Source organism: Mizuhopecten yessoensis, unplaced genomic scaffold (genome assembly GCF_002113885.1).
Source record: "Mizuhopecten yessoensis strain PY_sf001 unplaced genomic scaffold, ASM211388v2 scaffold5519, whole genome shotgun sequence".
Taxonomy (NCBI): Eukaryota; Metazoa; Mollusca; class Bivalvia; order Pectinida; family Pectinidae; genus Mizuhopecten; species Mizuhopecten yessoensis.
In genome coordinates, this window is record NW_018406089.1 from 2,394,111 (window position 1) to 2,421,867 (window position 27,757).

Here is a 27,757-nt window from a genome sequence, read left to right on the forward strand (position 1 = left end):
AGATGAAGAAGACGGTAATGAAAAGTTGACATAGTGGAGGTATTGTACAAGAGGTCCTAACACAGGAATTGGAAGGTGCGACTGACATATTGAGTTTGATGTCTGCATGAGCTCCAGCTACATCAGTTACGGGAATCAAACATCCATGAAATGCAATACTGTTAATATCGATTATGGATAAATGGATTATATTAATTTTAACAATACAAACGTTGGGATTAAATTTGTAGGGAAAGCAGTAACTACTAAACGAATGACAGACTTCGTGACTACCTCCAATACAAACAAAGCCGATTTGGAAGAAAGATCAACCTGAAATGGTTCAGAACCGGGCCAGACGTATTGGGGAGGGACTTAGCCAATCGTCAATGAGGCGTTTTATTTGGTCCAGGCTTACCACCAAGTGAGTGATCCGAACACGGTCTCTTCATCACAAGCACAACAGAGCAACATATGTAAATAGATTAAACAGATGTTTGTATGAATGTGGTTTAACGTCCTCGCACAAGCTAAGGTCATAAGCAACATGAGAGTGGGTGTCTAGAAAGATACCACAGACAGGACAGGAAGAAAGATGTTGATACGGGAGCCCAATATCAATTTAAGTCTCTGCAATGTCGCACAACATCTTCTTCATGTTGGTATGTATGGATTATGAAAAGTTCTTTTCGCACAACCAATACGAGTTTCTATGTGACGTTTCGATGACTAGTACGGTATGTACACTGTCACCTTCATCAGACAAATGACCAGTGAAGCGTATGCACACAAAGGTGTAAAGTGTGAACGAGTTGTCCACAAAATTTATGTCGATTCGGCTACGCTGTAAGCGTATATATATACATGTACATTAAGCTGGATCAGCTTACATCGATGTCGACACTGCATGAAATAGTTGTTATATATGTACCGAAATGACTCGATTCAGCTACGCTTTGTTTAATACTTAGTCATAGATGTGCGAGAGTCAACATTTGGGTACACTTACATAAAATACATATTCAGTTCACACTTTCCTTTTGTTTTATAAAGAGTTATGGCTACTGGACACATCTCAAACTAGGCAATTTACCTCTACCCTTGTGGTACCCAAAAAAACACTTGGTCAAAGTTTTGCCTTAATTTTTGCGCATGTGATACAAAAGGACATCTATGAAAAAATTCAGGAGGTGAAATTCCTGTTATACCGGGGTCCAAAAAAAGGCCTTGTATGTTTACAAAAATTAAAACACTTTCTTTGCCCATGCACATTTAGGTAGAAGTTCACCGACAGCTGCCGCTAAAACGTATCGCTATTCCATGAGGATGTCTTCATTGTTGATAAAGAACGCCAAGAAAGCACTGTCTGCCTTGTCAATTTCTCGACAGAAATTGTCCATAAGCAGTACCTATAACTATGTTATCAAGAAGGATTTTGTGACAACATTAAAAAATACTTCAATTTAAATGTAAAACAAACCAATGAAATCATGGAGTTCTCGATTGAACATTGTTATCCGGAATGCAGTAGGGCTCTGTCCTTGTGCCTTGTCTATCTTACACATTGCTTCCAATGATATTTTGGATGGTAATTCCTCTACTATAAAGTCGACATCAGTTCAGCGCTATCACAAGCAGACAAACACGAACATATCGCAGCCTCCCAAAACACACACTCATTCACTACCACGCATGCATCTTGCTCCCAGGGGAGGCCGTCCTTAAATGACCATAGCTGTTGATAGAACGTTAAACAATACCAAACCAAACCAAACCTCTCCTTGATGTATTCGTCTTAGCGTCCTATTATTTCCGGCTGAGGTCATTTAAGGATGTACCCCGTGTGTGTAATGTATGAGTGTATGCTGGAGGCGGTACTATTAATTGGTGTTTTGCCTCCTTCCGATGGCATCAAGTAGATCTGAAGCCGACTTCATAGTGCTACCTCACTGAAATATACTATGCCTGAGGGCAACCAGCACCTTGTCCCATCCGGTTACATTATAATGACAACGAAAACATTATTTGTGTTGTTGGACAGTTTTTTCGACGATTGAACATATTTCTAAAGTTTACATAGGCAATTTAAAAGAAGAAGAAGTAAAAAAACCTGGAACAAATTCTTTAGCTATTCACTTACAAAACATCACTGTATGTTTGCTTTATAGTATAAAGACAGAATACTTAGCTAGATCAGAACAAGTAGGTAGCGTTTTGGCAACATATATAGCTGATGAAAGATAATTGCCCAATCAAAAATTGAGGGGGTACCCGTTGCTAAATTGACGGTTGTCATTTTTTTCTGTCACGATCGATATAAATATCCGCCCCCCCCCCCCTCCTTACCTTTTTTTATGTTAAGAAATGTTTTTAAATAAACTCAAGTATAAATGTTTAATTAATATCACCTGTTTCTTTCTAATACCATTTCTTTCTTATACCATATCTTCCCTTTTTTGGGAGAGGAGGACAATTAAATGTCAAATAATAGGAGAAGGAAAAAACAGGACGTTCAAAATCATCTCATCTTGCATGAATAAAAGATAATTTTGTTTATATTGAAGACTATTAATAATTTTAAGCATCGTAAAAATCAAAAAATCCTTACATGGTCCGTTAAATACGAATGAAATTTAATTAATGGGCCTGTCGTGACCATTTAAATATGAGTAAGTGAACCGCATATGCACCTACTAAAATCTATAGACAAAGTAATTACAACTTTTTTTATTTACATTCAATCTGAGAAAGAACAATTATGGGTTTTGTTGACTTGCGGAACACAAAATATTAACCGATCTTTAATGAGCGCTCGTATTGGCCTTTCTTTTTTTTATGAGGTTTGTAGGGGTGGGGCATGATTTTATTCATGTTTCTATTGAAGCTGTTCAGTGTGCTATACTTTGTTGATTTTTTTGTATACTTTTTGTTCATTCTGCGTATTCTTCATATTTTCCAACATGTCGACTTAAATTTAACACATTGTATGCATCCAATCAGGGATGTGTAGTGCAACTACACATCCCTGATCCAATGCATCTGTTTTGTTGTTGTCGGTATCCACCTCTCGTGTTGCGTTTATACCTCTGAGCCTCGTTTTAAAACCGAAACCGGTTTGATATAATTATTTCCTCATCGTTAGCCTGACCGTCCTGAAACCGTAAAAGTTTATATGAATGTAAATGAAAGGAAAATGACACCACTACGTCCGTGTATAGCCTACTTTGTGTGACGCACGGACGACTCCTGTCTAACTAATGCCAACCGATCAAACCGTTTGGAACGTGATGAACAAAAGCAGTCAGTACCAGGGACAGTTGCATCTTAAAACATATATTCATCCTATTTTCATTAATAATTTGCAATTTGAAAAACATTCTATATTATAAATATATCTTCAGTAATAATTAAATTTGATATCGATACTCATTTATGAAATTGTATCCTTCCCTTATATATTGCGTTTCACTTTAAATTGTTGTTGAATCCGAAATATACATAAACCTTGTGTAATCGTAATATTGCTGAATGTACATAACTTGGGTTAGACACTCAAGTTGCTAGGACTAGCAATGCCGCGAAAAAGGAAAGGTGATAAATGGTTTATTCTACATGACATGTTTGCATAAATATCAGATTTTAAGTGTGATTAATGACAATGTCGGGACATCTATCCAGCTTCACTGAAAATATGCTAACTGGCGGTTTCCCGCCCTCGTTCACTCCCTTTAGATCTATCAGTATCAATGTTTGTTGTTCAATACTCACTGAGAATGTGTTTTTTGCTATTTATTTTGTTTTAGCATTAAATGTGTAGGCAGTATTTTAGCATTGGATATTATTTCAAGTATCGCTGGTAGGCCTCATAATGACATATATAAAGTCAGCAAAGAAATATCTTTGATTTTTTTTTTTTATAACGTTTTTAATAACTGTACTTATGACATGCATTGTTTAAAATAATCCAATAAAATGTTGAAAAGATTTAGATGCAGGAAATAACACGTGCTGATTGCTCAAAGGGAGGTTACTCGTAATTTGGGCAGGTTTCAAACCAGATTCAATTATTGTGAAAATATATAATGTTGGTGAGGAGTTGATGTTGGAGACACCACAACTAGACTCTTGACTTCACTTCATGACTTTCTTTTGTATCTCGTTATCTTGACATATTGATTTTGTCATATCTTGATCATCAAGTGTGCTTCAAGAAAAATATGTAACTGTGTGTTTGCACATTTAACGTCACGCTACCAGACAATTGGTACAATTTTGACAGTTTTTTAGTGATCTTTAAAAATTCAGATCTTGTATCTGGAATGTTTCTTGATTCTTGACAAAGACTACCTATGGTGGTTCATTTTCAGGAAAAGATTTATATTTAAATAATTTATTTTTGAAAATAGAACGCTAAACTCAGAGTGAGATTTCGTCTGTTTTTCGGCCGTAAATAGTACTCAAATTGGTACACCATATCACAGGCTATGGAAATTGTTTTTATTTCTACAAGTTGATGTGCCAATTACAACAAAATATATTGCTTTTATAGATACCATACTGAACTATAATTGTATATATTCACTTTTATATTATCCGAATATAAGGACCAGAAATCAACATTTAAACATGCTTATATTTAACCCCTTGAAAATCCTCCAAAATTTCGTTGACTTACGTCATTTTTACTGGTTTTCTGATATGTTTACTTTGAAGTCATCGTGAACTCTTAAAATGTTCCTGAAAACAAAACTATTCGGCAGAAATGCTGATAAATATCTATTTTGTTATACTGTCAAAGGAAAATGCTCAAATTTAATTTTAAAGTACTATTCGAACAATTTTTTGACCATGTACCAATTTGGGTAGTGTGGTAGCATGACGTTAGAAAAAAAAATCATTAGAACTATCTAGAGATCTGTAGCAGAGAATTCCAATTATCCAGATAATCACAAATCATTAACTGGTATACACCAGATTAAATATAGAATTATATGCCAGCCTCATCAGGCTATTTATTTTTAAACTGATTTTTTGACCAGTAATACATGTAGGTCACTCAGGATGTCTCCGATGAGATCTGATCTTAAAAACATTAAAAACACTTCTTAAATTGTTCTCTAGGTGGCATAGGACTAGTAGTTAGCGCCTGATAAGGCAGCACTTGCGAATTCCTCAATTTTTTTATTGATTAATGTATATGCTAATTGTATATCCTATGTACTGTAAAGCACTTCAGAGTTGTTCATGTTAGCTAGATAAGGCGCTATATCAAATGTTGTATATTTATTTTATTTTTATTTATTTAAAAAAATCAACAATTAGTTTAGAAATGCAAACAGTTAGTCTGTAGTTAGTCTGTTTGTTTCTGCAATATGTAAAAGGTTATGATGATTAACCTAGCCTGGCAGGTAGCTGAAACATTCACTTACTACATATATATATATATGTTTGTATTTAACCTCAATAAACTAAACTGGAATCTTTACAGGGCTTTCAGTTGACTTGACATACATAGCAAAATCTAATGTCAAATATAGTTTTCCCTAAATTTTGGAGTAAAAAATACATCAAATATATGTCCTTTAAAACTCCAGAGTCAAAGCTCAGCTTGGGAGTCGAAACGAAATTTCTAGGGTCTACTCATGATCATGTTATAATTATCTAGATGTTGGTGAGCAACTCCATCTTTTCTGTTTGTGTTTACTTTTCTTGATGAAGTTCCGGTGAGTCTATATGTTGCGTATATCCATCGTGGATTCCTACTGCAATTCACATAAAGAGTTAAAACCCACTTCAGCCATGATGTCTAGATCTGATCTCCCTTTCTTGGTTTGGGGAACTGATTTTGCTATATATACTGTATATCATGATAATTCCTACCTTATGTCAACTTTTCAAGTATAGCAATGCAAGATACTTAAATTATTAAATGCTTTATTTGATAATCTTTCACATCTTGTCTTTTATAAATTAGTCAATGCTGAAGCTGCTGGTGGTGATGCCAGTTCATCCAAGAAACCTTGCCATGACGGTTCAGGGGAGACAACAATTGATTCGTGCAGTGTTCGCTGGGAGTGGGAAGGGGACAAAAATGTGTGGACTCAGTATGCAAGCAATCTAAATGAATCTATCTGCAAGGCTGTGGCTAATGGTTTGAATGAGGTGAGAATATCAATGTTACCAATTCAAATATGGTTTTGTAATTATGCTAATTTATCTGTATTGCAATAATGCTACTGTGAAAATATGTATATTTCTCAGAGAAATCAGTTTTGTCCCAATGAAATATGTGTTTTACTGTAGTTCTGTATCAGAGAATGTGTTAAATCAAGTCAGTCTGTATGTGTATTGAGCCAAGAACATGTACATTTGTATTGTAAAACCTTTTGAATTGTTTCTAGTGAAGCAAGGATGCATCTTGGGTTATTTTTCACTGAATATATATTTCAATCCTTGATATATATATAATTGTAAATTTAGAAAGAGAGACTTTTTAGTAAGCACAAGAAAATGCAACCATTTTTGATGTTAATGTTATGTACTAGTACTGTCTCAGGCAAAGATCTGTGGTACATCGTTATGTATGTAAGCAATGCTTTTCCTTTCAAAATATGTTTATTTTCAGTTGATATATATGTTATAAAAAAATTATGTTAATTGTAGAACAAGATTGGATTTTAATTATAGAACAAGTATAACTATAATAGTACTGTTATGATGTCCACTTTGTCGTTCTCTCCTACACTGAAGCTTGCATATAAATACCAGTATGTTTTTAAGCATGAAGTTTCTGCTGATTAATATTTTGATTACAACTAAATATCTTTTCCTACTAGAACTCCTTTCATAATTTTGATATTTTCTCTGTTATTGCCATACTTGTTTTTACTTCAGTTTGTATTCATCATCAAATTGATTTTAATCATTTTAAGCTCACCAGGCCCAAAGGGCCGTCGTCCGTCCGTCCGTCGTCAACATTTTACTTTAAACAACTTCTTCTCAGTAACCAAAGGCCTAGGGTGATGATATTTGGCCAGAAGCATGCTGGGATGAAGGGCTACCAAGTTTGTTCAAATAAATGACCTTGACTTATATTCAAGGTCACAGGGGTCAAATATGTTTAAAACCTTTAAACAACTTCTTCTGAATAACCAAAATGCCCACTGGGGTGATGATATTTGGCCAGTAGCATGCTGGGATGAAGGGTTACCAAGTTTGTTGAAATGAATGACCTTGACCTACTTTCAATGTCACAGGTGCCAAATGTCTTAAAATCTTCAAACAACTTCTTCTCAATAACCAAGAGGCCCAGGGTACTGATATTTGGCCTGTAGAAATCAGGGCTACCAAATTTGTTCAAATGAATGACCTTGACCCACTTTCAACCTAATGTCATTGTTTGACATTCAAGGTCACACTTATATTCTGCCTGTAGCTGTATTTTAGTCCACTTTTAAGATTACAAGTGTGAGATTAATACCAGGTGAGCGATGCAGGACCATTGGGCCTCTTGTTTTATTTTAGGTTGATTTTGATGTTGGAAAGACGTCCTTGGCTGTGAAAATAGATCAAATGGCCCAGAAAAACAAGAAAACTGGATGGCAGAGACGATTACGATGCTGCGTACAAGAAGATGGAGGTGATGGTTCATTGTTGTGCTCTGTCTGGCTACCTCTATACTCAACTTTAAAGCCTGCAAATTCAGTTAATTCTTCTTTCTCAATTTTACTCTATTTTTTTCCCTATTTGTGGGAAAGGAATAACATTCTGTAAAAAAAATAATACTTTTAGTATTTATAAATATTGAGAAATCTAGCATGTGGAAATGAAAAATTGAAGGCTCTGAAAGTAAAGAACAGGTCTGTCAATATCCATTATCGTATATATATATTGTCTTCAAGGGGTTTATTAAGAGACCATTTTTGTGAAGAGTCCCCATTAGAGCCTTCCCTTGGGTATGTGGTATCTTAATAAAGATTTGACTGTATAGGACTGTATAGGATTCTCTCTGGCAATATACGACCTGTTCCTCTTTGAATTTGTAAGTTTAAATACCTGGAATTTATAGAGTTTCTACGTTGTCTTTGATGTGGTATGATAGGGCGGGGTACCTCACTTTGATTTTGAAGGATCTTGTTCTTTCTCATTTTGTAGGATTCTATGTCTGGCAGTGGGAGGATGAACAAGGGAAGTGGAACCCATACAGTTACGATATTGCAGTTAAATTGGAAAAGGCTCGGCAGCTCAAGGAGACAGAAGTAGATGTATCAGCTTGTGCACGATCGTACAGGGTGGACCTCTCGAAAATGCATCAAACTAACCTTGTTACAGATGTGGTGAGAAATGTGGCCAGGATCAAGTCAGGTAAACACACTAACCTTGTTACATATGTGGTGAGAAATGTGGCCAGGACCAAGTCAGGTAAACAAACTAACCTTGTTAAAGATGTGGTGAGAAATATGGCCAGGATCAAGTCAGGTAAACAAACTAACCTTGTTAAAGATGTGGTGAGAAATGTGGCCAGGATCAAGTCAGGTAAAAAATACTCAGGCATTCCAGGTTAATGTCATGTCAGTCCAATGTTGTAATTCAAAGACATTAAGACAATCGCTTACTTTACAAATAAATGGCAAATATTTGGACAAATCAAATTTGTTAGCTATATATTTCTCAAGAACTTCGGAAGGAATTTTCATGAAACTCTCCTTATCTTTGGCCATGTTCAGCATGTGGGTCCCAGATGTGCATTCCACATTATGAGCTTGATCGGATATTCAAGATATCTAAATAAGGTGCATCAATTTCATACATCAGTTGTATCTTGTGTACAGATGACTCATTGTGAAAATTAAGAACTGAAGAACTATTGCAACACTGCTTTATTTTTCTGTTGTATATTTGGCAACAATAAGCAACTTTTAAATTTAAGAGAATAATGATCCATATTCAAAGGAGCAGAAAGAATATAGATTGCTTTAAATGACATTTATACCATACAATTTTCCCCTCCTCAGCAATTAATTTACCTGTGTTAGAGCCAAGGAAGTATGTACAGTATACTGAAGGGATCTTTATCAAATTGCGTGTAAAGGTTCCCTAGTTATGCATATTGTATTATTGAACTTAGCACAATATGGCCGACAGTAGGCCATCTTAGATCCTTTTTTTTTAAAATTAAGTTTGTTAATACTCTTTCTCAGATACTATTGGATGTAGTACATATACATGTAATATCTTAATCAGATTTCACATGTAGCTGCCCCATGATCCTTAGTTGAAGGAAAGTGAGTTCATTGATAAAATTCAAAGTTTCATTTGCATTTGTAAGTCTTGTCAAAGAGTCTTGAATAGTCACCTTGTAGATAAGGGAAAATAACACTATACAATAGAAGTAGAACTCTTACAATGATGGGTGCCAAGATTCCTCTGGCATCTCTTGTTCTGAAAATTTTATGGTGAAAAAATTGCTATTAAAGTGCATAATTATTTTCATGTAAAATTTTGATAAATCATGTTCAGAATTTCTGTATTTACTTGATTGGTGATCTCTCTAGACGCAGAGGAATCTACAGGAGAAACACCAGTAGTATCCAGTTCTAATGGTGATGTCACGGCAACAAAATCAGGCAAGGGTAAGGTTAAGGTGGAACCAGTGGACAACAGTGCAACAAAATCTGGTAGAGGAGCAGCAAAAAGTGGAGGAAAAGCTTCAAAATCTGGCAGGTCTGAGGAAGGCGAATCAAAGGGTGAGTATAAGGCAAAACTACAGAAGTGAAGGTGTTGGACATCAAAGTCACATAGCCTAATTCCGTCTTTGCGTATTTCAGAGTTATCTTCTCTTGGGAGCAGGGATTGATTGTTACGTCATTTGTTTGTGAGAGTAACGTCATCAATTTTTGAGAAATCGACGTAATTTTCTCACACAAACCAATGACGTAACAATCAATACCTGCTCCCAAGAGAAGATTACTCTGCAATACGCAAAGATGGAATAGCTAAACTGGTAACGTGATTGCATGAAAAGAATAAAATTCTAGCCAGGAAAGAAAATGAATCTCCTCATAGATTTCATGTTAACCAACCTGAACATAATCAAATTGAAGAAGTTTGGATAGGGGGAACCCTGAGAGCATTAAAAGGTGAACAATTAGTTATGTATACTTGTGTGTTATGTGAGTCAGGAGGGTCTCTATCCAGAGAAGAACATTCAGAGAAGATATGTTTACCAATAAAAATAGGGAAGCTATCAGTATTGGTGTTTAAGATATTCATGAAAACTGTGTGTTCCCTTGGCAACTTGGTGTATTGTAGGAAATTGATTAACAGTTGTTTGAATTTGACTATTGTGTAGTGAGAACCGTGATCGTCAAGAAAGGATCAGCACCTGTAGATCTAGAATGTACCCTAGCTGAAAAAGCTGAGGTTTTCTCCGAGGGCAAGGATGTTTGGGACTGTATGCTCAATCAGGTAATTTTGTGTTGATTGATGAAGGAGACAGTTGTATCAATTATTTATGCTTTTATTTTATAATTTATTATTATTTTCCTTTTTCTAAAAATTACTAAGAGTCAAACTAATGACTACAGTAAAAAAGTCATGTGGAAGTGCTCTAGTGATACAGTTGCTAACAAGCGAGCAGATGGTTCATCCCTGTGACAGTTCTGTACACCTTTATAAATATTTAAATAAATGACATACATCAATATTTGTAGATCCAGGGAGAAATGAAATTTTGGTCATAAGTCAGAACAGAAATATAGCTTACAAAATTTAGTGTATGCACTTTATATGCAATGTAATCTACTGAATCTATAAGCTCATTAATACACATTCAGTGTTAAGATCCAGGAACTAAGTCACCTGGGCAAATTTTGATAGCATGATTGTGTTTATCTCTTCATGTTTGGCGATTGTACATTTGGTTATATGGCGGAGATCTCTACCATTTCTATGTTAATTAATCTCCAGGAGCAGAGATTGATCCCTTGCCAATCATTGTAGCATGAGTGCATATGTCTCTTTTAATATACCCGTGAGAAATATTTATAAATATGGTTATTTCTGGTTTCATTTAAGAAAGAATTTTGAAAAAAGTTGTAAGATTCTTACTGAAAGATTGCTATCAATACAGGAAAAACTTCGGGGAAAATCAAGGTTAAAATTAACTATTAAACAAAATCAGGATAATGGAACAAATCAGTTTTGCTGTAATTCCAGACAAGTGTGGGCAATAACAACAACAAGTACTACCTCATCCAACTACTGACTGAAGGCAAAGGAAAATTTCACGTTTGGCAGCGCTGGGGTCGAGTCGGCTATAATGGCCAGAACAACCTAGTACCATGTGGAGCTGATCTTGACAAGGCCAAGAAGATTTTTGCAAAAAAGTAGGTTCACTGTTAATGTATGTGCATTGTGCTATTGGAATTTACAGGGTTTGACAGTCCTCGGATGTTTAAAAGGTTTTCAATTAAAGTAATTATACAATATGTAAAGCAATATAATCCTATCATTAAAACAATGCTGCACTTTTAAAAGATATTTCATGAAGTCCACATATTAACAAAGTGTATAGTTTTTACAACTAAACCTGCAGGAGAGTTGTTCCTTGTCTCAAAAGGTACACACTGGAATTGAAACATTTTGAGATTTTACCACTGAAAACTGGAAAAAAATGAAAGTACTTAAGGGAAAAATTTCTTTTCAGGTTTACAGACAAGACAAGAAATAATTGGGCTGAGAGAGATAATTTCGAGAAAGTTCCAGGAAAATATGACCTCCTTAAGATGGACTATGGGGCAGAGGTTTGATACCAAAAAAAATCTTATTTATTTCACATTACATATACATTTGTATTTGTCATTTTATTTTTGCATATTGATATTTATTTCTGGGAATGCAAGCTATTTTTTTCTTGTTTCAAAACTTTCCTATATGTTTTCATTTGGAAAACATAAATGCATTTCAAAATTAGAAATGATCAATTAAATACAAAAAAGATTAAAGGTGCTTTGTGGAAACAAAAAGGCATTTATCTAATCTTTATAAGTTTATCTTGTTTTAAGTTGGCATACATATTGGAATATAAAAGCATATTAATGTAACTTACTGCATTAGTGGGGGGAAAATAGCCATCTTCCTGGAATCAGGCCATGGTGTTCCTAGTTCATGTGATCTTGAAGAGAATTTGTTGAAGGAAAATATGTAAATAAAAGTCCTCATGAGAAAACGTTTAATATAAAATTGACTTTAAATTGAATACAAAAATGGTACAGTAGATATATTTTGATTTCCCTTTTCACAAAAACATTTCCATTATGGGGGTTTGAGCTGCAGACCTCTGTTATAAAGTAATAGCAATTATGATATCGGTTAAGTAAATACTTTTCTGCAATATCACTGGGTAACCATTCAAAATAACATTGTAACATTTAATTGTCTTTTTGTGAATATGTGTTTAAATAAAATTTAAAAAACCAGGAAAATAACTTTGCAGTGCCTGTATGTAATAGAAACAAGGTGGGATACCAAAAAGTTTTCCTCTTTATCATGGTCCATCTAAAGTGGTCCTCATTAAACATCTTCAACTATTTGTTGATTATTCCAGGGTGGAATGGACGAAATGGACGCCGGACCTTCAGGTAGTGTCGACAGCGATGTTAAATGTCCCCCTTCCAAACTGGACCAGAGACTGCAGGTGAGGCTGAATTTAGAATTTTACGTCCCAAAGACAGTGAATGTTTTACTGACATTAGGTGAGTGGGAATAGATGGTTGGACATACTTGTTTTAAATGTGGATAAATCAGTGTTTTGAAGCAAAACATAGTGACAGATATCACAGGTTGTCAGCCAATACAGGAGTCAGTAAAGTCAGACTCCACTGGATGTCTTATTGGTTACGCATTCTACAAGACTTACCCTATATTTGCATAGTAAATTTTAAAAACTTTCACTTGCCCAACTTTAAATTAACTAGCCCAGGGCTTTGCACTTATGGAATGCGTACACAGTAATGTTTATTGGAGATGACGAACGAAGTTTTGCCTCTTCCGACATTTTTTGTTCTCACCTATTTCACCCATGAACAGGAAGGTCGAATTAACACAGAGCAAGAATTCTGAAGGTAACCAATCTGAACCAGGTCTTTATCTTCCAAAATATTTGCCACGTTTATGTAGGGTCCGATAAAATAGAGTCAGTAATGTTTAGGAGAAATGTGTTAAATGTATATGTGTGTGTAAGTTAATATGCATATAGACAGAAAAGAAAAGAGACATTCAATTTAACTGCTTAATTTTTTTGCAGTAAGTTGCAATGAAAGTCAACAGATTACTGGGTATATTTTACGTCTGTAAAAAATATTTTTGCAGGGATAACAGACTGAGAAAAACCGAAAGGACAGATCAAACAGAGTATATATTAACAAAAGCTCAAAATAAAGGGATATTGGTATATAACAGGGTCTGGATAAGGCAGAGTTGAAATATTATAATCTTGAATATAGAGAGTGCGGAGACCAATATCAAAGCTGGTATAGAAGAATTGTAGCTATAGATTTATACTGTATCAAAGAGAATGGGAGGATTATTTCTTCATCCAAATGTTTTTAAAGTTTATAGGGCGAACACTTCACTGTGAAAATAATGGCATTAACCGTGTTGAATTGGAAATGGCAGTGAGATTTTGTTGTTTGTTTTCCAGAACTTGGTGAATTTGATATGCGACATCAAATCCATGGAGGAGGCTGTGATTGAGATGAAATACGATGCCAAAAAAGCTCCTCTAGGTCAGTAGATATTACATTTAGGATCCCTGTCCCACTGCAGACAGAACGCTAGAGAATTTTACTGGGGTCTGGGATTCCATCCTGGTCAGGGCCCCATTGTATTTTTACACGCGGAGGATCACTGTTGTTGCCTCTATTTGTCTATTTTATCATTATTTTTTGTTTGTGAAAGTTACACAAGGTGTGGGTTTCTTTTCAGAAAGGACTTACCAAAGCTATGATCATGCTGGAAAAGATTTCCTATGCATAGTTACAGTTTTTTAGTAGTGGTACAGGAAAGCTTAAAATATATCATTCAAGAACATTGGGAATAAATTCCATTTATGTGTTGATAAATGAATTACATATTATGACAATATAATAGTATACTAAAATATACTTACAGTAATTTCGTTCAGTGACTGAGATTCTAAAAAAAAAATACTGTCGTTATAGCATGTTATTTCTTTAAAGATTTTGAAGGATAAAGTTTAAGTTTTGTAAGTTTTCTTACTTTAAGATAATGAAGTTTGCCTGTGTATTGCGCTAGAATTTTAGTTCCTAGAGTTTTTGGAAGGTTTTGGGTTTTGCAGTTGTCAAAATAGGACGTTTTAATGAAACTGTCTTAATGGAAATGGAGCTAAATGGTACTGTTAGTTTGCATTAGATCTGCGCTATTATAACAAAGAAAATACACCAAACACACCCCAAGTTCTAATGTATACATTGCACACAAACAGATACATACTTAAATGACTTTAAAGCTATTAATTGTTCATGAACCCTAATAATCCGATTAAAACCAATAACTATCAGTTACATAAACTCATCAGTACATAACCATGGCGGTTATGTACTGATGAGTTTATGTAACTGTTAGTAATTGGTTTTATTCAGATTATTAGGTTTCATGAACAATTAATAGTTGTAGACTTTCGTTTCTCCCACAACCACTATAGGTTTCCTCACTACTGATTTATTGGATAAACCTTTTAGGATCGAGTTGGTAAACAATTTAGTTACCCAGTAGTGGGTAACACCCTGGACGTGATTTCATTGGTAAATTTATTACTTATGATGTCACATAACATTGCTTTACGATGTCATCTTCCAATGCGACGTCATGATTCACGGCAATTGTTTCCCCCCCATCGGAAGCCCACAAAGTGTATTTTTAAGGAAAACATATGGCTTTCCAGATAAAATATGAACGTTATGGGAGAAAAAGGACCCCAAACTCCTGATGTTAGGTTATCATGTTTATCTAACTAGTTATTTTTCAAATTGTAGAAGACACTCGGTTATTCGAAAATTAACTAGCTTGAGTATGATAAACACGATAACCATCCATCACTCGCTGGGGAACCTCTATCTATTTAATAGTTTTATAGAAGTAGAAAATTCACTGTTAGCCTGTGTCATAAACCTAGTACTTATAAATAATATTGTTGATGTGTTATATTTACTTAGCCTGTGTTGTAGTGTTATGTATTTGCGCAGTTAATAACAATGAGAAACCATTTGATTGGGGTGGTGATGGGTAGAGACAGGTTATTTGAAATATCCAATTTTGTATTTGACAGAAATCAACTTTTTAATACTCAAAGTTCACAGATGTTAGTTTTGGTATTTTCCATCTTTTACAGGTAAACTAACATCAGAACAAGTGAAGGCAGGATATGCTGCCCTGAAAGTTATTGATACATGCATCACCAGCGGGGACTTCGGTACAAAGCTCAACCGGGCGTGTGACGACTTCTATACCAGAATCCCTCACGATTTCGGGTTAGCTTTAACATTCTCATTTCGACACCAGCCGTTTTTATGTCCCTGTCATGTAATTGGGACAAATAGCGTTACCAATCTCTGTATGTTTGTCTGTACAAAACACACAGTCAAAATTTGATGTTAGTGATAAATTTGTGAAATCAACGCAATAACAAACATTGCAGAACAATACTTTATATATATATTATAGTTATCAGTTCCATTAGGTTGAAATATATAAATTCATTACATTTGTAGTTAATTGGTATCATCTGTCTGATAAATTACAGATATGTTTACTTTCAGGATGCGACCACCAGCGATAATCCGGACTAAAGAGGTAGTGGAACTAAAGATGCAGCTTCTGGAGGTAATTTTGTTTGACATTGGATGTATAGTTGTAATGTTCAGTGTAACACTGCATGTTGTACCATCAAGAATACTTTATTAAGTGAAAATAGATCGGTGACCTGAGATTTCATGTACCTGCCTGCAAGGAGAATGTTGCTCTAAAGATGGTCACAGAAAATACTGTGTTGATCATTTTATTATTAACTACCCAGGTATACTGACTTATGCTTCATACATGTAACTAAAATATTACAGATTATTTTGTAGTACCCCAATCCAGTTCAGATAACGGATAACACTGTTATTATAGCCAGCTTTTTATTTGGGGACACATCCAAGGTTCAATGATTGAAATTTTGGATAAAAATATGTGAAATTATGGATAATTCAAATTCAGATGATTTTCTAGGGAGGAACAATTTCCTTTATCGCACCTCGGACAAAAAGGTCCAAAAACCATTGGTTTAGAGCTGTCACCTGGTGACCCTCTAATTTTCTATAGAGGGTCAGTAGGATTCCATTATAGGGCAATATGGCCGCCCATTGCTCACCGCTTCAAAACTAAAATCTCACAATTAACAAATGAGAAAATGTTAACGATCTGTGTGATATCTTGTTCCAAGTACAAAAAAACTGTTACATGTTATGTTTTTGTTATATAAGTTATTTTATTTTCATTTATCAAAGTTGATTAAATTTGCTAAATATTAATATTGTTTTGTTATGCATTACCTCATTTTCATTTTAAGCAAAAAGGTTCAGTAAGATTTATTGGGGGCGAGGGCGCCTGCATGTGTGTCCATTTGAACTGCATGACACTCCATGTAGTTCACATAACTAGTTAGTATTTAAGAAATTGTTTATTATTAAGAAATTTGCATAATGCTGTAGTTAAAATCTGTCAGAAGGTTTTATCAAGTGCTAGTTTTAATAAGTGGAATCTGCTACTGTAGGCTCTCGGAGACATTGAGATAGCTATAAAGACTCTGAAGATGGGAGACAGATCGGAGAACCCAGTAGATAGACACTATCATTCACTGAAGTGTAAAATGGAACCAATGGATCACAAAGCAGACGACTTCAAGGTAAGTTACTATCTAGGTCTCGGTCTGTGTGAACATCTGGGGTTTAAGTTTGGCCAGAGTTGTTAATGGGGGTCTGACCATCCTCGATACTCCAGGAGTAATGCTCAGGCTGCTCTATACACCCCTGGAATATGTCGTAGCAAAATTGAAGTCACATTGCTTGCTTTTTTATTGGTCTCTGGTGAAAAGAAACTACACCTTGCAGAGCATTTTTGAGAAGGAAAAAAAGATGAAATATACATAGAGAAAAAATCTGGGTTCAAAGAGTAAAAATACCACAAGCCGAGACAATGATTCCAACCCTGGACCACCAACAGAATATAGTCGCTCTAACCAACTGAGCAACCTGGGTCAGTGGTAGTACAATGGCTCTGTACCACTACTGTTATGACTTAACCCTTTCATCCCTAGGTAACTTAGTAAACTCTACCCTACATTTGTCTTTTTGGTCTACAGTGGTGAAAGGGTTAAGAAGATAAAGGGGAGGTAACTACATATGAAAAACTACAGTGGAATTCTTCAGTTTTCTATCTGCAGTGGGACAGGGATCCTTAACTTGAAGAAGTTGTATGTTCAGTGATAGCAACTATAGTATATAGTATATATGTGTTGTGTTTTAGATGATAACAGATTACCTACACAACACTCACGCAGTTACACATAACCAGTTCAAGTACCAGGTACTAGACATTTTTGAGATGGAAAAAGAAGGAGAGACTGCTGCCTTCAAAGATTATGGAAATAGGTATGATGCCACATATAATTTCATTTAGTAAATAAAAGAAATGAATGTAGGACAACCCTAAAATCTAGACAATTAGCCATGGAGCATCATTGGCCAAAGGGTTCTGCTTTTTGTATAAACGGAGGGTTTGCCCCACCCACCCACACACCTGGGGGCAGAGGGGCGGGCCAAATAGAGGGAAAATAGGTAAATCTTCAAAAAGCTTCTCCTTCTCAACCAATAGAAGGATTTTGACCAAATTTATTATAGAGCATCTTTGGACAAAGGGGCCCCCTAAAGTTTGTATATACGGAGGGTGTGCCTTCCCCCTGGGGGCAGATGGGCGGGCCCAATAGGAGAAATAGAGGAAAACATTAAAGATCCTTCTCCTTTTGTACCGATAAAGAGAGTTTAACCAAACTTGTTCTAGAGCATCATCTTTGGGCAAAGGGAATTCAATGTCTATAAATGGAGGATGTGCCCCCCCCCCCCCCCCCCCCCCCCCGGTGGCAGAGGAGCTGGCCCCAATCCAATAGGGGAAGGTCACCCTAAGCAGCAGAACTTAAGTTATCTTTGATAAATTTGTCACATCCTTGTTTTCTCTGGTGTACAGGATGCTACTATGGCACGGATCGCGTCTAACAAACTGGGTCGGAATCCTTAGTCAAGGACTACGGATAGCTCCGCCGGAGGCTCCAGTCACAGGTTACATGGCAAGTACTCTTCTGTTAATCAAACCACAACCTTAAGCATGATTAAGTCATTACAGTAGTAGATTTCCATATTGAAAATATCTTGGATAGAACAGATTATTGTAGTATTTGAGACAAAAAAAAAATATGAAGCATATGGAGTAAATAGATTCTGTAGAATTCTTATGTTGATGCAGTCATTGATTGTTAATGTCTGCTGGATAACTGAAATACTTGGTAGTGAATTCAAAGTGAACATAAAATTACTGAAACGAACAAGCAACAGAAAGATCCATGTTTTACAAATCGATCATAGAATACTGATATGGACAATAAAACATACCCATGTTGAAAATATCTTTAAAATATTTCAATGTGGCTAAATAATCTGTCAAGGATATTAACACTAAACTCATAAAATGGAATGCTATTCCAATGTTGAATTTGATCTGAAAGATCATTTAGACAGATTATCATTGAGACAGGTTATCATTGAGACAGATTATCATTTAGACAGATTATCATTGAGACAGATTATCATTTAGACAGATTATCATTTAGACCAATAATCATTGAGACAGATTATCATTTAGACAGATTATGTTTTAGTTGACTTTTCACAATCTGATTATAAGGGGGCATTCTTTGTTAGTTGACATTGAAAGTCTGGTAATTAGATAGCATAATTTTTCATCTGACCTTGACAGACTTGTTATGGGGGGGGAGCGTACACTGTCCTTTGTCAGCTGACCTTGACAGACTGGTTATGGGGGGCGTACACTGTCCTTTGTCAGCTGACCTTGACAGACTTGCTATGGGGGGCGTACACTGTCCTTTGGTAGCTGACTTGACAGACTTGCTATGGGGGGCGTACACTGTCCTTTGTCAGCTGACCTTGACAGACTGGTTATGGGGGGCGTACACAGTCCTTTGTCAGCTGACCTTGACAGACTTGTTATGGGGGGCGTTTACTGTCCTTTGTCAGCTGACCTTTACAGTCTTGCTATGGGGGGCGTACACTGTCCTTTGTCAGCTGACCTTTACAGTCTTGTAATTACATGTATGTAGCATACTGTGTTATCTGAACTTCACGTTCTTGTAAGGGGCATGCCTAGTTAGGTGACATTTATAAGTTAGGGGGAATACCACGTTATAATTTGTTCACCTAATTAACATTCAATAATTAGGGGGCATGCATTGTTGGTAATTAGGGGCTGATTTGCTAGCTGACCTTGGTATTTAGTAATAAGGGGGTTTGCTTTGTTTGCTGACTTTGACTCACAATATTTAGATAGATTTGCTTGTGAAGAGAGTGTTGACATAAAGTGTGTTATATACTGTGTTGGCTGACCTTCCTTTCTTTTTCTACAGTTTGGTAAGGGAGTGTACTTCGCCGACATGTCTAGTAAAAGTGCGAATTACTGCTTCGCCACAAAGACAAAGAACACGGCACTCCTCCTTCTATGCGAGGTAATGTTTAAAACATATTAAACATCTGTATTTTAAAAAGTATTCCGTCTTTGCGTATTGCAGAGTTATATTCTCTTGGGAGCAGGTATTTATTGTTACGTCACTTGTTTGTGAGAGTAACGTCATCAATTTTTGAGAAAACGAAGTAATTTTCTCACACAAACCCCAATGACGTAACAATCAATACCTGCTCCCAAGAGAAGATAACTCTGCAATACGCAAAGACAAAATAGTAAGATGCGATGGATTAAATGATAATTTCCTGAAATAATGAAATGATCATTACTTTATTTCCAAAACCGATCATTTTTTATATTTACACCAGATTCAAAATAAAATTTATGTTTCATATTACAGAATAAAAAAAATATACTACTTCTCTGAATAGAAAGTGGCATGATCAAAAGTGCTTTTCTGGTATTTTGGGAATTATTTGTTGTTTTTGTTGATTCCATAATCAAGACCAATACATATTTATTTGGAATGAATGTTCATCACTACCTTTATATTGCTCATTGACTTTTACCATATTTCGCCAGGTATATGCCCAACCTCCAATTTTCCTTCTTTTCAATGCATTTACCCATGGTCTTATCCCAAGTGAAATATAACACATTGTAACTGATTAACCTGGACATATTGCACAGTGACATATAGAAAGTAACGTGGTAAAAAGAAAATCTATCTAATTATAATGAAAATTACCTTATTTCCAGGTCTCTCTTGGACAGACAAATGATTTGCTCAATGCTGACTATAATGCTGCCAAGCTGCCACCAGGCAAACACAGCACAAGGGGCCTCGGCAGGATAGGACCAGATCCAGCCTCCACCAAAACTCTGTAAGTCTCTTCTCACTCGTCTGGGAATTTGAGGTCAAGGTCAATTATGATACAAAAGGTGATATTGCAGTGAACTGAGGTCTAGGTCATAGATGATATTATGGTAAGCAATGGGCAAGGTCAAACTGAATGGTGCTGCAAAACAAGGTCAAGGTCAAATATGATGGTGCTGTAAACCAAGGTCAAGGTGAAGATGATGGTGCTGCAAACTTAATTAAAGATCAGTGGTGAAATTGACACAATGTCTGTTAAAATATTCATTATATGAAAATTTTAGCACCAGGTACTATACACATCCTATTCTTGCAAGCATAAATTGTTTCCTAGATGTGCTGGATGAAACTCACATTTAATTTTAATCCGCTTCGAGGATGATACAGCGAAAAATATCAAAAGTTGTACTTTAAGTACTATTTAGCAGGCAGACTGCTAAATTCTATTAGCCCAAGCTATATATGTTCATAGTAAATCTTGAAAGTTTCACTAGCCCTGCCCTGACATAGGATCTACCAGCCCTGGTCATAGGGCTTGTTGAATTGTACACCCTGGCAAAATCTCAACCAAGAAGTATATGCGAGATTCCTAATGGCTATAGTGAAAGGCTGTGCCATATTGTCACGACATTCAACATTCTTCCTCAAACATTGGGGATATTTCTCACCCTCATACTCGGAATGAGTAATTTTCAGTCTAGCAACTTCATATCTTATTATTTCGATTCCTATTCAAGTTGGACTCAATGCAACTACCAAATGTTTCATTTAAGACATGAACTGCTTTGTTTCAAGACCAACTCAATTCATCACCCCACGAAATTGACCAAAGCAAGATTCAATCCTTATATTTCAATCAACGTGTTTTTTCAATGATTGGAACTTGTGAAGTCCATTCTGATCATTTGTCCCATGTTCTGGAGCTTGTGCAAGTCTACGTGTTGACGTAATGTAAAAAATATAGTCAGTCATTGAAGGACCGTCATACAACATGATGGTGTACATTGGTAGTTCAATACAGCCAAATTACGTAGAAACAAATCACGAAACCATATTTATAAATGTCATATTTAGTTTTTATTGATGAAATCATAAGATATCTAATTTTCTGTTGCGTCATCGCAGAAGAATAATGTCTAGACGTGGTGCACAGGCTCAGCTGCAAGTCTACAGCAGCCATCTTTTTACTAACTTAAAGTGGAGAGCCGCTATATTTCGAGGTTCTACATCTTCTGGAACGTGAAGCTGCTGTAATTGAATGTCGAATTAGACAGGAAACCACGGTGGCTTGAACGGACGAAACATTTGATATGACATTTGTCGGTTCGACTGTATTTAATTTAAGACGGGACCACATGGATCTACCACAGGGGTTCGTTACAAATGTCTGAAATACACATGCTATACTGATATTGATCAAAGCACACATAAACATACATTATACCCATATCAGTTATAGCATGATATATGTGTAATCTTGGTTTAAAGCACACATGTCAATAGTTATCTCCCTTCGCAAAATCATACGCTCAGGCACTGTTAATCTGGTCAAATTCATCGGCAAATGAAACAGGCTACATTTGGTAGTTGCGTTGAGTCCAACTTAAGTAGGAATTGAAATATTTGCCGATGAATTTGACCAGATTAACATTGCCTGTGCATATGATTTTGCAAAGGAAGATAACTATTGATTAGTTTCAACAAAGATACCACTAGATGAGATTTCACATTTTTATTGAAGCTACAAAAGAAATTGTTTAAACAACCAAAAACGATCATTCAGCAAATTATTATTAACTCATGGTTGCTAGCTAGCGGTAATAACAAGCCATGAACCGCCCTAGAAATTCTCCCTCCAGCTACCCATTCTGCCTTGTGTCAGTATCAACCCCTGGTACAAATCGAAAACAAAGCCCTACCCCAAGCATAGATCCACAGGGGTTTGTTACAAATGTCTGAAATACCCATATGCTGTACTGATATGGGTCACATCACACATACATTTATACTTATGTGTGCTGTGACCCATATCAGTATAGTATATGTGTATTAATGTATGTTTATATGTGTGCTGTGACCCATATCAGTATAGCATCTGTGTATTTCAAACATTTGTAACGAACCCCTGTGGTAGATCCATCTGGTCCCGTCGTATATGAAAGACAGTCAAACAGATAAATGTCATATCAAATTGTTTCGTCCTTTCAAGCCACGTCTGGTTTCCTGTCTAATTTGACATTCAATTACAGCAGCTTCACATTCCAGAAGATGTAGAACCTCGACATTTAGCGACTCTCAACTTAAATTTGAGCTAGTAAAAAGATGGCTGCCGTAGACTTGCAGCTGAGCCTGCGCACCACGTCTAGACATTATTCTTCTGCGATGACGCATCAGAAAATTTGATATATCTCACGAATTCATCAACTCAAACTTAATAAGACATTAAAGTATGGTTTTCTGTTTTATTTCTACATAATATGGCTATATTGAACTATCAATGTTTACCATCATGTTGTATGACGGTCCTTCAATGACAGACTATATTTATTTAACATTACATCAATATGTAGACTTGCACAAGCCCCAGAACCTGGGACAAACGATCAGAATGGATTTCACAAATTCCAATAATTAAAAAAAAAAAAACCTGATTGAAATTTAAGGATTGAATCTTGCTTTGATCGATTTCATGGGGTGATGAATTGAGTTGGTCTTGAAACAAATTCATCATGATCGCAGTTCATGATGAATTTGTTTCAAGACCAACTCAATTCATCACCCCACCCCATGAAATCGACCAAAGCAAGATTCAATCCTAAAATGAGTTTTGGTCAAAGTTATTAAAATGTTCAAGTATGAGAATACCTTAAATGATTTCATATTTCAGGGTTACATTGTCATGGTCACTGTTACTATTTATGGAAATTTCTTAAACGATGACACTAAGTTTGCATTGGAATGGGGGCTTTCCTATTTTACAGACTTTTTCTAATTCAAATGGGGTGAAAACTGAAAATTGTTTTTTAACTTTTTAAACAATTGACATTGTTGAGATTTACTCATGTCTGTCTTTATGTTTCAGAACCGACGGCACACTTGTCCCGCTTGGTAAAAGTAAAGACACTGGAGTGAAAAATCCCAAAGGATACACATTGAACTACAACGAATTCATTGTGTACGACACAAAACAAATCCGAATGAAATATCTGGTCAAAGTGAAGTTAAATTTCAAATGACACTTTCAAGTAGTTATATTGAACATTTTCTGATAATGTTAATGGTACAATTGACGTACTGATTGTACAATTTCATGGAGGTCAACTAATAAAATGTCTCATCAACTTTAAATTTTAAGTTCACAGTGGAGTCTGTTTAAGAGACTGTTCCTAAGTCTAAGTTTAAGATGTACAGTGGAGTCTGTCTGAGAGACTGTTCCTAAGTTTAAACTTCGTATATACAGTGGAGTCAAATCAAGAGACCGCTCCTAAATCTGAATTTAAAGTTTACAGTGGAGTCTGTTCCAGAGACTGCTCCCAAGTTTTAATTTAAAGTTAACAGTGGAGTCTTTTCAAGAGACCACTCCTAAGTTTAAACTTAAAGTGAACTGTGGGATCAAGAGACCACTCTTGTTGAGCAATCTTCTCTTAAGAGACCCACCCTGCAAAGAGACCACTTTTGAGCCGATTAGACTAGTTAAAAGAAAATCATCAGATACAAAATGGAAGTCGTGAAACACTGGAAGATATCACAGATTGAAGTCATACTTTCTGTAATGGCTTTGTAATAGCTGAAGTTTTTCTGTACAGATATTTTTCCAATCAGGTTAAAGGTCAAAGGTTAGACTCTGAATGCTGACTTTGAAAAACAAATCCTGTCATGTAAATTGTAAAGACAAAGTCTGTCCCATATCAAATAAGCATTTAGAATCATATCTTAAAGAATGTAATGTTTTGCTAACAATGCAAGGTCTGTCAACTATTTTTCCTTCATTTCTAATCATATGCATTATAGACGCAGAGGTCCACTGTACGACTTGAACTAATGCAAAACTTTGTGCTAGATATTCTTTGTCTGGTACTGAAAATGGTTCCACATGAAAACCATTGTACCATGTAGCCGTCATGGAAAAGTACTTGCTATTGCTAACAGTAGTTCTGCCTGACCAATCAGAGGCTGTTTTACACTAACTGGGCAGCTATATAAATATTTATATAAGTCGAGTGTCTACCGTGATACCTGTGTTGACTGAATTTTTACTTCCACATTAACAACTTTTTTCTTCAACAAAAGACGTTATTGTGAAGTCTTAAGATGGGGTATATGTCAACCAATAAACATTATTTACATATTTTAAAGTTGATGGGGACCATTGTCATGTATTTCTTTGACTTAACATTAGTTTCAATCTTACTTTGAAACTTTGATTAAGGCCTAACTATTGTCCAATGTAGTTGTGGATGTTTATTCATCAATTAGATTCCATGTTTTGATAGATGTGTTGCCCTTTTTGTACTAGAAGCAATAAAAATCCTCTTTGGATAGCTCCCTTTCCATAAATTTCATTGATCCCCCCCTTCCCTTAAGAAATTGAGGGAAGGCGGTGAGGGGTTCCTCTGTCCATCTGTCTGTAGCGCTTGTCTGGATGATGACTTGAGAACAAATTATCAGGTACAAAGTTCAAATTTTGTGTGTGGGCTGCCCTAGTGGATTAAAAGAAACCTATTGATTTTGGGCGTAGTCCAATAAAACTCATGTCATCATTGCAGTCTGCGACGTTAGGTACTAGTCTGATGCCCACGACTAGTAAATTTAAGTCTGGACTAGTATTGAAAATATTTAACTAGTCCGACTGGCAATTTTCTTCCAAAATAATGGAAATATTATTAATGGTATATATTTTGCACTATAAAGCTTGTCACAAGTTCTAATCCTATCGTAAAATACGGTATGCGTCGAAGCTTCGAAGTTTCGATGAGCGATCGCGAGACTGGGTTCTGGATTTTACTAGTTACCGAACATTACTTCCGGTTTATAACCACGTGAAACCAACCATGGCGATGTTGCTAAGTTGGAGAAAAGGTTCAAAACCAGCTAAGCCTGTCCGTGAACAGACAGAAAAAATTGCTCCAACACGAAAGAAAAATTTACGGTTCTGGCGTGTGCTTAAAGGCTCGATGGAAACAACTGTAATACTGTATTAGAGATAATTGGCGATCACGTTCCGTGCTCTGTTCCTTTAGTTAATTATTGAGAGACATTTTGTTTTGATTTCTAATAATTTTCCAATTTAGATCACAATTTACACTGCATGCTGTAAAAAAGACCAGTCTGTAATTTGGACTAGCAAATTCACAGTTGGACTATTAAAATTATGGGTTCACTAGTCCAAATGACTAGTAAGGAAAATAGTTTACGTCACAGACTGCCATTGCTGAAAGTAGAATCTTAATTACCTGAACGATTACTTCAAACTAATTGTCATACAAAGTTCAAACTTGGTGTATTGGTAGCCGTAGCCGTATATACTCCACTGGTCTCTGGTGTAACTTGGAAATGGATGATTGTTAAAAATCTGCTTTTCATAGAAAAGGTAGCACATCCACATATAAGCATTGTGAAACAGATTTGTTCGCAAGTTTCGTGCCCTTCTCGAATGCAAATCTATGATAGGTTGGAGCAAATCCTAGCTGGTGGGATTAATAATCACCATCATGTCAATCAAGTAAACTGGTCTGTTGTTATTTTATCCAGGACACATTCATTTGAATATGCTGGTGGCTCAAGTTTTGTCAGAAGCTCAACTGTATAGTAAATCATGGAAATTGTGTAAGAATTTTTTTCCAGAAAGAGAGGTTGTACATGTACTTCAATGTTTATAAGCATTTGCTTGTACACAGCAGCAATCAAATCATTTCAGTATTTAGCTTGTCATAAAGGAACATAACATTATAGAGAATGGCTGATATGCATAATACAAACCTTTAGACTATGCCATATTGCTGTATATTTGTCCTGTGTTATTTCTATACAAATCATCTCAACTTTTCAGGAAAAAATAATTTTGAAAATTTGTATACCAACATTTGCTGAAGTTTCTGCACATTACACTGGAGAAGACATAACTTTTGATTTCCACAGGAAGGCAGTATTTGACCTTAGCTGTATGGACATGTACACACTTTGTCGATTTTTGGTACTCAAAAAGTCTTCTACCTAAGACAATTTTGAATATTCTCATATCTCTAAAGATGGCAGTGTTTGACATATAAAAGGCTATCTCTAGACTTTTGGTTTCTCCACTTCAGACATTTTTGAATTTCCCCCTAATCTTTGGAGCGTGCCAACTTAGCCTTGATGATATATGCTGTTAATAATTTTAAGACCCTCTCTGGAATTCAGGGTATTCCTTAGTAGACACTGCAGTGTACTGTGAACCACTTGATATTTGAGAATACAGATTCCAGTTATTATGCTGCCCACTTGTTTGTGAGAATTTTATTCTACGAAAACAGAATATGAAATTTTCGAATTTAGACCTGGTAAGATATTTGCAATGTAGAAATTTTCACATTAATACTTTTTTGAAATTTTGACGTTGGTTATCAGGCTATACATACTGCTGTAATGAACATTCAATAGTGTTTAAGTGTGCACCTGTTTGCATATACATTGTACAAGTAGGGATATACATAATCATGTTCATATATCTTGTTTCAGCTTACCTGAGTATCTTATTATGAGGTATTTAAACTCAGGAGAGATGCTTTTCATGTGATAATTTGTACCTCATGAAAACATTCGAGTGATTCATTGTAAATCAAGATTTGTTCGTTTGAATGTAAAGTATGTTTTGTAGTACAAATTTTAATTGTTAAAACTAAAAAGTCATATTTGTTCATGTCTGAAATTTTCATTAGAATTGTTTTGTTAATAAAAGAATACTTCTTTTATATAGTAGAAAGTAGTTCAGCTGTTTTTTATTTGTTACTTTCCTTTTGGCAGAATTCATGAATTTATCAAATTATCTTCCATAGACAAGGATGTTAAAGAATTTAATACTTTTATACAGATAATGACTACAAAGTTAAA

At 35.6% G+C, this 27,757-nt stretch overlaps 1 protein-coding gene across 3 annotated transcripts; it reads left to right on the forward strand.

Annotated features, from left to right (window-relative positions):
- Window positions 1–3,112: 3,112 nt before the first annotated feature.
- On the forward strand, window positions 3,113–27,625 carry LOC110450849 (poly [ADP-ribose] polymerase 2-like). Of its 3 annotated transcripts, none has more exons than XM_021498620.1 (18): window positions 3,113–3,279; window positions 5,954–6,141; window positions 7,504–7,618; window positions 8,134–8,343; window positions 9,534–9,725; window positions 10,331–10,446; window positions 11,197–11,366; window positions 11,687–11,783; window positions 12,587–12,676; window positions 13,682–13,766; window positions 15,392–15,530; window positions 15,819–15,882; window positions 16,817–16,948; window positions 17,569–17,693; window positions 18,286–18,385; window positions 19,736–19,834; window positions 20,551–20,675; window positions 23,751–27,625. In XM_021498620.1, exons 1-18 carry the CDS (start codon window positions 3,237–3,239, stop codon window positions 23,902–23,904), a joined length of 2,244 nt encoding a protein of 747 aa, XP_021354295.1. In that variant the 5' UTR covers window positions 3,113–3,236; the 3' UTR covers window positions 23,905–27,625. The 3 variants fall into 3 exon arrangements, with proteins under 3 accessions (XP_021354295.1, XP_021354296.1, XP_021354297.1); XM_021498621.1 differs by lacking the exon at window positions 3,113–3,279 and adding an exon at window positions 3,465–3,570; XM_021498622.1 differs by lacking the exons at window positions 3,113–3,279; window positions 5,954–6,141; window positions 7,504–7,618; window positions 8,134–8,343 and adding an exon at window positions 8,412–8,514.
- Window positions 27,626–27,757: the final 132 nt, after the last annotated feature.